Source organism: Cydia strobilella, chromosome 27 (genome assembly GCF_947568885.1).
Source record: "Cydia strobilella chromosome 27, ilCydStro3.1, whole genome shotgun sequence".
Lineage (NCBI taxonomy): Eukaryota > Metazoa > Arthropoda > Insecta > Lepidoptera > Tortricidae > Cydia > Cydia strobilella.
In genome coordinates this window covers 7564064-7577719 of record NC_086067.1, presented here as the reverse complement: position 1 = coordinate 7577719, position 13656 = coordinate 7564064, and the positions used below count along the sequence as shown (strand labels likewise).

The window sequence follows — 13656 nt, the reverse complement described above, 5'->3', positions numbered from 1 at the left end:
AGACAAATCGATGGAAGCATAAGTATTCTTAGTCTACAATTCGTGGCAGTTTTTGCGTTACTAATTTTGTGGCAGAACAGACCATTTTGTGAGTAACTTATATATAGGTATAACGATTAAACTCCAATTCATGAATAATAGGTATAAATCATACTGTAGAATATTATACATAATAGTTTTTATTAGCAGTGGGGGATAGTATCGGCATTATAATCGATTGAATATAGGTAGACGTATTAAAGAATCATAAAATTTGCTCATTGAGAAATATGAACTATATAATGTAATTGATAAATATATTCTCACGACATTATTTCTCGGTTTTGTTACTATTTACAAATGGTTTATTTACAGTATTTAACATTTTTATTTTACATTTACCCACCAGAGCAGTTTTTTTTATTATGACTTTTATATCTGTATTTTTTTTCTATACAACGACCAAATCCTTGAGTAAAGTTTGTATTTGAAATACACCTATATCCATTCGGTTACATTAGCTAAACATAAGAACCTTATATACTTACATAGTTTTCATGTAAAACTAAATTTTGAGGAACGTTGATTTTGACGTCATCTATCCGCGCTTAAAAACTTTGTCTTATTCACTCTGTATATAAGCTTCTTGTATAAGTGTAAATAATCGGTGATATGGGGCATTTTCTATTAAAAGGGACCTTATTGTCGATGGCGCTTACGCCGCACAGCGTCGCGCGGCATTGTATATGTATCGTTTATAATGGCGTAAGCGCCATCGACAATAAGGTCCCTTTTTAAAGAAAATACCACATATAATAAAAACGTGATAACAATAAATTTATTTACGTATCAGGGGGCCGCAGTAGACCCTGATCCGTCCCCCGTTTACTACGTCAGCGTGAACAGAAAGACATACCTATTTTATATGTGTATATAACCCGACCAGAGGTTTATTAAGTAAAAGTACATATGCTTCAATATATATATTAACATTAATGTCTGCACTTTTTATAGTTTTTATTTCTATAAAATTAAATAACTAACCTATAAAACTTAAAAACTAAAACTAAAAATAAATAAAATAAAACTAAAAATAAATAAAACTAATCTTAAATAAATAACTAAAAACTATTCCCCTGCGGCATGGTGCCGTAGATGCTGGCAGCACTTCCTCGCTGTATTGCAATGTTTACTCTTTGTGCGAGGAAGCTGCCAGCTCTACGATCACCGGCGACGTCTATTATTGTATTATTATTGTATGTATTTATATTAATATATGTATTATATGTGTATTCTACTACTCTTTTGACAAATCCTTAAATAGTGTAGACGCGTTCGGACTATTTCACATGCAGGTAGGAATATTCGGAGATAACAAAAAGCTGATAATATTGTCTTCGGTTACCGCGATAGTTACTCATGAAATAAAACTATGAAAACGGATTATGTAATTTTTCCTCAGTCACCCGTTGACCACGAACGCTGTAAAGAGTTCGAAACGTCGGGATGTATTATAAATTCAATATACGCGATATAATCCGTTTTCATAGTTTTATTTAAAAAGCTGATAACATAAATTTTAACCATATAATTAGAATTTTTTTGATTTCATTGTTTGGTATGGCTCCTCTATAGTAATTATATAAGCTAAAAAAATAGTATGCTAAAATGTAAAAAATAAGGTCCTAGAACAGAATAGTGCCACTTTAATCCCTCCTAGCAGGGAAGAAAAAGTCCTTTTCGAATAGGTGATATGAAAAACATGTTGTGTCTTACCGCACGTGTCTTCGTCCTCAGCGAACATGTTGTTGTGAGGACAGAGAGTCCGCGATATGTTGGTGAACTGCTGGAAGCTGCCAGGCACCTCCACCACCATGGGCAGCTGCCAGGATGACACTCCTGCAATAAGTAAGATGAGAAATATAAAATGTACTTTAGAATGAGAAACAAACAGTAATAAATAAATAAATAAATATTATAGGACATTCTTACACAGATTGACTAAGTCCCACGGTAAGCCCGTAAGCCCAAGGAGACTTGTGTTATGGATACTCAGACAACGATATAAATCCATACTAATATTATAAATGCGAAAGTCTGTCTGTCTGTCTGTCTGTGTGTTCCCTCTTCACGCTTAAACCGCTGAATCAAAATAGATGAAATTTAACATAGAGATAGGTTGAGTCCCTGAGAAGGACATAGGATAGTTTTTATCCCGAAAATCATCCCTTAAGAAAGTAAAATCCGGGGTGGAATTGAGATAATTAACGAAGTGCCTGCTAATTTGTGTGCATAATATGCTCAAACTTAGATTGCTATGATAATTTTTCCAGGCGCTATTCTTACTCTAGCTGCGGTTACTAAGTCCACGCAGACGAAGTCGCGGGCAAAAGCTAGTAATATATAAATACTTAAAATACATAGAAAACACCCATGACTCAGGAACAAATATCTGTGCTCATCACACAAATAAATGTCCTTACCGGGATTCGAACCCAGGACCATCGGCTTCACAGGCATGGTCACTACCCACTAGCCCAGACCGGTTGCATACATAATTACTATTTAGATTAAGACCTTATGAATCCGCAGCAAGCTCGGCCGAATTTCACCTTCTCATTTTAAAACTACGTGTTGGATTGTAATAAAACTTTGCACATACAATGACATGAGGTATATCTAGTCCTGTAATTATTTTATACTAGCTTTTGCCCGCGACTTCGTCTGCGCGGACTTAGTAACAGCAGCCAAAGTAAGTATAGCGCCTGGAAAAATTCTCATAGCAATAATTCAATTTGAGCATATTTATTATGCACACAAATTAGCAGGCACTTCATTAATTATCTCAATTCCACCCCGCTTTTCACTTTCTTAAGGGATGATTTTCGGGATAAAATCTATCCTATGTCCTTTTCAGGGCCTCAACTATCTCTATGCCAAATTTCATCTAAATCGGTTCAGCGGTTTAAGCGTGAAGAGGTAACACACAGACAGACAGACAGACAGACAGATAGAATGGATAGCTCCAGTTTATAAAACAAACAAATTTTGAATAAGAAAAACTCAAATTAGCGTAGTGATTTTCTAGATATGAATAAATTATCGAAATAATATCTAATCTGGTCACGCCTCAGCTATCGCAGTAATCTACAAAAAGTATGAGAATTTTATAAGCGAAATATCGTCAAACGTCCGGAGAATCTTACTGGTAAGATTGGTATGTTACTGGTAATATTTCCAAACAGAGTGTTACTGGTAAAAAAAGCGCTGGTGGCCTAGCGGTAAGAGCGTGCGACTTTCAATCAGGAGGTCGCGGGTTTAAACCCCGACTCATACCAATGAGTTTTTCGGAACTTATGTACGAAATATCATTTGATATTTACCAGTCGCTTTTCGGTGAAGGAAAACATCGTGAGGAAACCGGAATAATCCTAACAAGGCCTAGTTCCCCCTCTGGGTTGGAAGGTCAGATGGCAGTCGCTTTCGTAAAAACTAATTAGTTCGATCATCTTCCTCGCGTTATCTCGGCTTTTTGCCACGGCTCATAGGAGACAACTAATCCCGAGAATTGGCGTAGGCACTAGTTTTTGCGAAAGCGACTGCCATCTGTGCAGTGCGTGCACAGACTGAATACACAGTGCGTGCAGACAAGCAAACATTACAGAGGAGCACATAATAGAGAGTTACACGTATGTACTTTCGCTATTTTTTTTAGTAAACATACCTTTCTGTTGTCGCGCCGTGACAAAGAGAGGGAATGTGCTGTTGGCGAAGTTGCTGGCGACAGTTACTCGCGCCGGGGTGTCGAACGAGTCCTGTGGGCCAGCACAACATTCGTCAATAGGACCTCACCCAGACCCGCCTCGCGAGGAAATTGCCGCGCGAAGCAGCTCGGTCGGTGGAGACATGCCTCGGTCGAGGGATGCGGCCGAGGCACGTAGGTCAGATAGGGTAGGAGGAGTTTTGGTCGAAGGTTGTCAAGTTCCGACTGTTCTGCGGCCGGTTCCCTGACATTGCGGGGTTGCGAAATGTATCGCAGCATTCGCAGCCATACAATTATTTTAAAGATTTTTTTTATGATAATATGTATGGTAGTTTTAAAGTATTTATTAGTTGCCTGATGAAAATAAAGAAAGAAAGAAAATAAATTTATTCAGGACGCTACGCAGTATTGCTTAAATGTAATACACTTTTATTAATATAAAACATAAACGTCACTGAAAAGGTCTCCCCTCAGCTTGATGTCAAGTTACCTTTCAGGTATCTTGACGGTCTTCCGTGGAGACCTGTCCAAGCGATCGCGTCAGCACGTAAACTTAACTAACATTTATTATTATTATAAAGATTTATTATTCATTCATAAATTATTTTCAAAGACTCACCCCAGCAAACTCCATAATGTATTCCACATTCTTACTCACATTGACTGTGTATTCAACATCAAATTTGTATCTGAAATGATAATAAAAAAATTAGCTAACACCTAACAGTAAGTATAGAACCTTACTATTTGTGCCATTCTCAATCAAAAGGGTACTTATTGTCGGTTGTTAATAAGGCGCTATTTCCATACAGCTACAATTTGAAATCAAGCATTAATGTGGTACTTTTATTATTTACTAGCTTTTGCCCGCGACTTCGTCTGCGTGGACTTAGTAACAGCAGCTAAAGTAAGTATAGCGCCTGGGAAAATTCTCATAGCGATCAGTCAATTTCAGCATATTATGCACACAAATTAGCAGGCACTTCATTATATATCTCAATTCCACCCCACTTTTTACTTTCTTAAGGGATGATTTTCGGGATAAAAACTATCCTATGTCCTTCTCAGGGACTCAACCTATCTCTATGCCAAATTTCATCTAAATCGATTCAGCGGTTTAAGCGTGAAGAGGGAACACACAGACAGACAGACAGACTTTCGCATTTATAATATTAGTATGGATTGAAAATGTCACATTTATTATTTCAATTTCAATTATTTAATTCAGACTAATGCCCATATAATTTGTTAGTATTATTGCATTTGTGAAACGAATGAGTGGCTGAGACAACAGAGCAAGGTCACTGATGTTGTAAAACGCGATGGCCAGTATAAAGTGGTAATGGGCTGGTCATATAGCACGAAAGACCGATTCGTGGAGTAAACAACTACTTGAGTGGCGAACATGGGACAAAGAGCATCCTCAAAGTAGACCCCAGATGCGTTGGGACGACAACATCAAGAGGACTGCAGGGAAGAACTAGCTCCAAGTCGCACAGAACAGTGACGAATGGCACAAAAGGGCTAAAGAGAGAGAGTGCATTTGTGCTAAGTGCAAATAGCTTTTAATAGGCAAAGTAAAAAAAAAAAAGAAATCCCCAAGACTATTCAAAACTGTCACCAATATTCTGGTCTCTGATTATAAGTCATTGACATAAAGTATATGTGATATTTTCTATAAAAAAGGGACCTTATTGTCGATGGCGCTTACGCTATTATAAATGATGTTCCAATATAAATACAATGCCGCGCGACGCTGTGCGGCTAAAGCGCCATCGACAATAAGGTCCCTTTTCATAGAAAATGCCTCATATTAGATAAGTAGTAATGCATAAATATGTTACACATAAGTTTACAACTGGGTATCCCACAATCAAGTATGATTCATAATTTCTTATTTTAGCAATATAAATAGATAATCAATTGATTGATTTTCTAAACATACTTCTCCAAAGCAATTATGAATAACAATTGCAAAGTTACATTTTGTGATTATAATTACGATTCGTTTCACAATAATTAGTATAAATAAGGTCAAAATTGCGGTACGCACGGTTGAAACAATGATGAATATTTTGATGATTTATTAATTATTATAATAATTGTAAGTTGTATTATAGTATCCTTATCGTAATTGTACGTAAGTCAAATGTATAATTATAACTTAGAATTACTTACGTGTTATTATAATTAAACACAATTCCAGTATTTTGCTGACACAAAGAAATGAAAGGAAAACTTAGCAATATGTACAATTTCACATAGCCGCGCGCCATTTTGCACCACACACTTGATAATTTCACTTAAAACATTGAATTTGAATTACTTATTGCAGTTTTAAATGTAATTTAAACGTAATTTTCACCTATTTTGGAAACTACTGCAGTAGTGCAGTATCTACCGTCAAATCATGACAGCTGTAGTGTCAGTGTCATAACAAAATGCAGTTGCCATGTGCAGTGAGTAAATCCCTAATAAAACTATTGAAAAAGGTGCCCCCCGTATAGGAAATATTACGCGAAACTCTGCGTAGAGGGTGCCACTACTACAACCTGAGGGTCTATCACGAAACAAGAAAATCGATATTTCGCTGGGACATCAATTAGCCGCGACCACGACCTGTGAAACCTGTGTCGAAACGTCGGTAAATAAAGACAAAATAAATTCGCGATAGACCCGATTTTAAATGTGATTTAATATTTCTGTCACTTGCATATTCGAGCGATAAAGTGACAGATAGCAAAATTTCGGATTCGCGTTTCCCGGTAGATCCTCTGTAAACAAACCACCTTAATTGATGCATCAATGTCATATTTCAATATCTCTGAAAACTTGTCAAAAAACTGTTATGCTTCCAATGTAGCCCACAGATGGCAGAATCTACAATGCACAAGGAAACGTACATGAACGGTAGAGGGCAACACTTGCTTTGGCGTGAAGTGTCAATGTATAGTTTATATTTCCGATTCAGGCCACAAGATTGCAGACCCTCCAACTCGCACGGTCCCTATATCGCTCGAATATCAAGAGCAATAGAGGCAGAAAACAAAATTTCGATTTTCATTTATATTATACTACCTACTCTTTGTCTAACACAGTATTATTATAGTTTGGCTACGGACTGTCTTATTTCAAACGTAGACAGAGATAATCATAATTATACTGTCTTTGGCTTATGCTAGTACTATAATAGCACCCAAAAGAAAGGGACGAGTAGTATTTTTTTTCTTATTTACTGACCAATTATGTTGAAACGCGTGTGCATTGGTCATTACACACATCGGCTTTCTTATTGCGCGCTCGCTTACAGCTCGCGCGCATAATATCACAATAAAAAGATGAAAATAAAATAAAAATCATTTATTTCGGACGATATAACGAACGAACGAAAATATGGATTGTATTCCATATTTAGTTAGTTACAAATATACTTAAATTACTATGTTAGTACCTATGGCGGTCAGCAAAATATTATCGGCGCGTGTCGATTGTAGACTCTAGTTCCTCATAACGTGAAATAAGAATTGAAACGCCGATTTGCAACACAATTATATTATTAATAAATTAGACGCGTATACATGACATGTTATTTCTTTGAAGGATATTGCAAAAATAAAAAGCTTGACAATGGCCGCGCTTATATAGGTCGCAGGAAACCCGTAGCGCGCGATGTGTGCAGCGCAGCGCCATCTACCATGAAATTGAGTATGCTTTCTTGCTTGCCGCAACATACTCCCGCCTAAAGAATAGCAGAATCCTTTCTTCTCACATCTGGTAGTGGACAGAGCTTCGAAATCGAGCGGGTTAGCACTCCAGTTGCTGTGCGGACTTCGTAGACTCGTGTCACGTTGTCTTGTCCAGGGTGTTTCTGTACAACTCTACCTAGTAGCCATTTACTAGGAGGTAATCTATGATCCTTAATTAGTACGAGGTCTCCGACGTTAAACTCTTGTTTTCTGATTTTCCACTTCGGTCTCTCTTGTAATCTTGTTAGAAATTCAGTTTGCCATTTTCTCCAAAATATTTGTAGCATTTTCTGAATGTTTTGCCATCTTGATAATGAATTTGTCTTATGTTGTGTCAAATCTCTCTCCGGGATGGTGACTCGGTTCTCTGACAAGAAAATGTGCTGGTGTCAGCGGCTCTAGGTCATCAGGATGATCGCTCAGCGGTGATAAAGGTCTTGAGTTCAGACAAGCCTCGACCTGGTTCAAAAGAGTTGTAAATTCTTCGAAGGTAGGTGTAGCGTCTCCGAGAGTTCTCTTAAGATGAAACTTGATACTCTTGACTCCGGCCTCCCACAATCCGCCATGGTTTGGTGATCCAGGAGGGATGAACTTCCACTTGGTGCCTTCTGTATCTAGTAGGGCTGCTAGTTCAACAGGGATTGTTGACTTGCCAAGTCTCCAAGTCTCTAGTATTTCTTTGCTCGAGGAAATGAAGTTAGTCCCGTGGTCACTCCACATCTCCTTGACGAATCCTCTTCTTGATGTAAATCTTCTAAATGCTGCCATGAACGCTTCCATAGACATGTTGCTCACACATTCTATATGTATTGCTTTAGTTACCATGCAGATGAAGATGCTTATATATGCTTTGAAAGTCTTTGTTCCTCGTCCAGGGCTCATGCGCACGTTTACTGGACCTGCGAAATCTACACCAGTTGTAAGGAGCGCTCTTGACGGCTTCACTCGTATCTCAGGTAAGTCACCCATCAGTTGAGTTACTGTCTTTGCTTTTTGTTTAGCACAAGGAAAGCAATTTCTCACGTATGTTTTTATAGTGTTTCCTGCGTCAATCAGCCAGTATCTTCCTCTAAGATATGTAGTCATCAGTTGAGGGCCTCCATGCAACGTCTTCTTGTGTGCGTCGTTAAGTAAAAGTGGTATCAGTACGTTGTTCTTGGACAGGATAATTGGATGTTTGCTCAGGAACTCTAAATCTGCATGTTTCAATCTTCCTCCAACTCTCAGGATTTGTTTGTCATCGAGAAAGGGCGTAAATGACAGTAAACGACTTCTTTTCTTCAATGTTGTGTGATTTCTCAGAGCTTCGATTTCTTGTGGAAATTCTAGTTGTTGAGAAAGCTTGATACATGTTGTAAGTGCTTCTTCTCGCTCATCATGAGTTACATATTGAGGTAAGTTTTCTTTTACATGTTTGTTTTTTAAGATAAGCCATCTTCTACAGTAGGCTATGACTGAGATGAGTTTTCTCAATGATGAATATCTCTTTGAAATTGTAAGTATGAAATCTTCTGTCTTCTGAGTCTTCTCTGACAAGGTAGTAGTTGCGCATTTGATAGATTTTCTTGTTTCTAGATCTGTATCTTCTACTTCATAGTGTTCTCTTCTCCATTCTCTTTGATGTAAAAATGTTGGGCCTTGAAACCATAGTGTATGTTCTTTTAATTTCTCAGGTGTGACTCCTCTCGATGCTGGATCTGCAGGGTTTTCTTTTGTGTTCACGTACGACCATGTTGTATCTATGTTGTTGTTGATTGCAATGACTCGGTTTTTCACAAATGTTGTCCACTTCAGCGGGTCTCCGAGAATCCAGGCTAAGGTTACTTTTGAATCTGAATAAGCGTATGTATGGTTGTGCTCGATTCTCATAGCTGTAGCGACGTGTTTCAGTAGTTGGCTCAGTAGCAGTGCTGCACTCAGTTCAAGACGGGGCAAAGTGAGTTGTTTTTTCAACGGTGAGATTTTTGTTTTTGCCATGATGAGTGATATTTTGACTTCTCCGTCTGGTTGGATTACTTTGCTGTAGACTACTGCTGCGTAGGCTGACATTGATGCATCAGCAAAGCCATGCAGTTCTACTAACTCGCTGTTGTTGGTCGTTCCGATCCATCTCTCAAGCTTCACGTCTGACAGGTGCTCTATGCCTCTGCAGAAAGTCTTCCACTCTGTCTTCAAGTCTTCAGGTAACTCTGTGTCCCATGATAATTCTCTTGACCAGGTCTTCTGTAGAAATATTTTCGCCATGGCTACAGATGGTGCTAGCCAACCCATTGGATCAAACAGGGAAGCGATGACTGTTAAGACGTTTCTCTTTGTTACTTGCTGCTCAGATAAAGTGTTGATTTTGTTTGTTACTAAGAGGGTATCTTCGTTTGAGTTCCAAGTGATTCCTAATGTTTTGATTGTCTCTTTTTTGTTGATATCTATCTCAGAATTCTTCGCTCTCTTCTCTGGTTCTACTGTGTTTATGAATTCTTTGCTGTTTGAAGACCATTTTTGTAACTCGAAGCCTCCTCTTCTTAGTACTTCTGTCAGTTGACGTTTAGCCTCTACTGCGGTTTCTATTGTATTTCCCCCTGACAGTACATCATCCATGTAGAAAGAATGGTTGATGATTTCTCGAGCTTGTGCATAATCTTCTGTGTTTGCCTCATCGATTGCTATCTGTCTCAGGGTTTTGATTGCTAAGAATGGTGCACATGCTGTTCCGAAGGTTACAGTTAGCATTCTATACTCTCTTATGTCTTCATCAGGGCTGAATCTCCAAAGTATTCTCTGAAAGTCTGTGTCTTCTCTTCTTACAAGGATCTGCCGGTACATTTTGATGACATCGGCGACAAAGCAGACTTTATGCGTTCTCCATCTCATAAGAATGTCTCGAAGATCTCCCAGAAGTGACGGACCAATTAGCAGTTCTGAGTTGAGGCTTACTCCGTTGGCTCCTCTGCATGAAGCATCATAAACTACCCGAAGCTTAGTAGTGTCTCTATCTTCACGGATCACAGGATGATGTGACAGGTATACTCTTCTGTCTGGCTCTCTCATAGGTTCATCTCGTTCAACTAATTCCATATGTTGTAACATTATGTACTCTCTCATGACTTCATTGTAGGATTCTCTCAATTTTGTGTTTGCTTCTAATCTTCTCTCAGTGCTCATGAATCTTCTCAGTGCGATTTCTCTCGAATTCTCTGGTAAAGTAGGTTTGTCACACTTGAATGGAAGTGATACGATGTATCTTCCGTTTGTATCTCTTGCTACTGTATCTTGATAAATGTTCTCAGCTCGAAGTTCTTGTGGGGTGAGAGTGTCGTTTTCCTCTGACTCTAATCTCTCTGTCTCCCAAAATTTTTATACCATCTTCTCTAATGTTATGTTCAGATGCATGCTTTTGAACTCTCTCATGTGGTTGTTGTTCAACTGACCTCCTGACAGGATGTATCCCAAGCGAGTTTGTTGTGCTATGGGAGTACCTGGTTCTCCTTTAATCACTCCGTTCATCAAAATGTCTGTGTAGATGTGAACTCCAAGTAGTAGATCAATGTTGCTTGGTGTATGGTAAGTTGGGTCTGCAAGTGACAGGTATTGCAGATGACTCCATTTCTGTGGATTGATTGGGACTTCAGGCATATTGTCGGTGACATCTTGAATAATGTAGGCTGTGCAGTTGACTTTGAAGTTGTCGTTGAACCTTGAGTAAACTTCTATATCTGTAGCGGACTTGATTCTTGTTGACATATGACCCACTCCGGTAACTAATCCATCAGCTGGTTTTCTTCGCAGCTGTAATTGTTTGACAGTTGCTTCACTTATAAATGATTCTTGTGAACAGGGATCAATGAGTGCTCGTAGAACTTGTATACCATGGCCAGTCTTAATGTTTACTAGTGCGGTAGCCATGAGCGCAGTATGACTCTGAGTGATAAGGTAGTTTCTTATTTTTGGTGTATCTGAAGGTTTTGTAGTAGTCTCTTCTCTCAAATTTGTAGCGGTTTCTCTCGATGTAGATTGTATTGGATTTTCTCTCTTCTCAGTTGGTTGGTTTTCAAAATGAAGTAAAGAATGATGTCTTTTTTGGCAATGATGACAAGATACTCTGGATTTACAATTTTTCACATTATGTTTTGATGACATGCAGTTAAAGCAAAGTCTTTCCTTTTGGACATGTTGAACTCTGTTGTTGACATCTAGGTTTGCAAATTCTTTGCATAGATAGGTGAAGTGGTTTTGTTTGCAGTAGGAACACTGTATTGTAGTTGTAGCGGGGCTTGTTAGAAAGGATCTCTGTCTCACGATAGCTCTCTCTCTGTCCTTCGAATAGGTTGTAGATGGAACCATTTCTAACACTCTGAAACGTGTCTCTAAGAAGGTTGTAAACTTCTCTAGTTTCGGCAACTCTTGTACAGGTAGCGCTTTTATCTCCTCTTCCCACTGTTTGCGCGTCTCGTCATCCAATTTGTTGAGTATAATGTGAATCACGATAGTATCCCACTCGTTAATCTTTACGTCGTTGTTTTTAAGGCTGTTCAGGCATTCTTGGGTAGTATCGAGTAGCTCTCTGATAGATCTAGATGTGCCGTTGTACACTTTCTTTTGATTCATAAATCTATTCAAGATGGTATTTACTATCATGCGTTTGTTGTTGTACCTCTTGTCTAAAGTTTCCCATGCAACATCATAGTTTTTCTCGGTTATTTGCAGATGCTTCAATAATTGTTCAGCTTCACCGGTGACACTTGATTTCAGGTAATGAAGTTTTTGTACCTTGCTCAGCGATGTTTTATTATGAACGAGCGACGTGTACAGGTCTCTAAATGACGTCCATTCTTGATAATCTCCAGAGAATTGGGGCAGGATCACTTTTGGAAGCTTCACCTCTTGCGTAGAATGCTTGTTTACTTCCGACGTTGACTTGTATTGCGGTTGCGATTGCGGTTGCTCACTCAAAGTTTCGGATTTGTTGAATAGCTCGATAGTATCCGATAACTCTCCTTTAATCACAAAATACTCTTCTTCTCCATTGGAGTACAAGTCGGTTGTGAAGTAATTATGCTCCTTTTTCTGAGCCGTAGTTGCATATTTCAAGATTTGGAAATGGTTTGTTTGAAATTTCTGCCAATACTCGTTCAATGTATCAATTCTAGCTTGTACATAGCCTTTCGTAATACGTGATTTTCCTTGCTTCTTTAAGTTTATCCCGATCTTTCTTATTAATTCGTAAGTAATTTCTTGTTCCGACACGTAAGTATCCATTTTGTAGGTTATGTAGTAAAATCTTACGAAATATCTTGAATCTTCACTCTTTTGGCTTGAAAAACACTAAATGTTCGTAGCTTTGCTCGTTTTTACACGTTTTCTTCAAAATTATTACGAATCTCGATGTATTTTCACAGTTTTATGTCCATTGTTTACACCAATGTTTACACCGAAGCGCCGACTATTTTTACGAAAATCACTCAATTATTGTTCTCGCGGTACTCGATATGGTTATTTATTGTATTTATGCACTGAAACCTCGTAAATATTATTCATTCATCGTTTATTTCTCGTATTTTTAGTATTTTTTTTCATCATTGTTCGTATTTTGTTTTTTCACTCTTGTTCCTTCTTCATTTATTTTGTTCTAGAATGTTCGATGCGTGACGTCTATAATCTCTCAAAATTATTCTTATTTCACTGCGATTGTTCGTTTTTCACCACTAATTCACTATATTTCCGGCTCTAATGGACCACTTTGTAGACTCTAGTTCCTCATAACGTGAAATAAGAATTGAAACGCCGATTTGCAACACAATTATATTATTAATAAATTAGACGCGTATACATGACATGTTATTTCTTTGAAGGATATTGCAAAAATAAAAAGCTTGACAATGGCCGCGCTTATATAGGTCGCAGGAAACCCGTAGCGCGCGATGTGTGCAGCGCAGCGCCATCTACCATGAAATTGAGTATGCTTTCTTGCTTGCCGCAACACGATAACTTAGTATAGGTTAGAGCACGCGCTGATTTGATTAAGATAATGTCTGTACCGCCGTAGATTAGAAATGTATAAAACACTTGATTATGATTTAATAAATCAGTCTAAGTCTACCCGTCAACGGTACCTTTTACTCACCCAACCACGTTCCTCTAAAGTACCTAAACTAAGATGTACTATTACAATGT

The 13656-nt window shown here is 38.2% G+C and overlaps 2 protein-coding genes across 2 annotated transcripts in view; both read right to left on the bottom strand.

Annotated features, from left to right (window-relative positions):
• Window positions 1-6124, bottom strand: part of LOC134753621 (SID1 transmembrane family member 1-like) — a 30324-nt gene extending 24200 nt beyond the window's left edge. The window contains 4 exon segments of the mRNA XM_063689557.1: window positions 1756-1878; window positions 3704-3794; window positions 4362-4431; window positions 5921-6124. Of these exon segments, the coding sequence (XP_063545627.1) occupies window positions 1756-1878; window positions 3704-3794; window positions 4362-4431; window positions 5921-6018 (382 nt within the window). The 5' untranslated portion in view covers window positions 6019-6124.
• A 1688-nt stretch (window positions 6125-7812) lies between these two features.
• On the bottom strand, window positions 7813-10647 carry LOC134753477 (uncharacterized). The gene has a single exon (XM_063689353.1). The coding sequence runs from the start codon at window positions 10645-10647 to the stop codon at window positions 7813-7815; it is 2835 nt and encodes a 944-aa protein (XP_063545423.1).
• Window positions 10648-13656: the final 3009 nt, after the last annotated feature.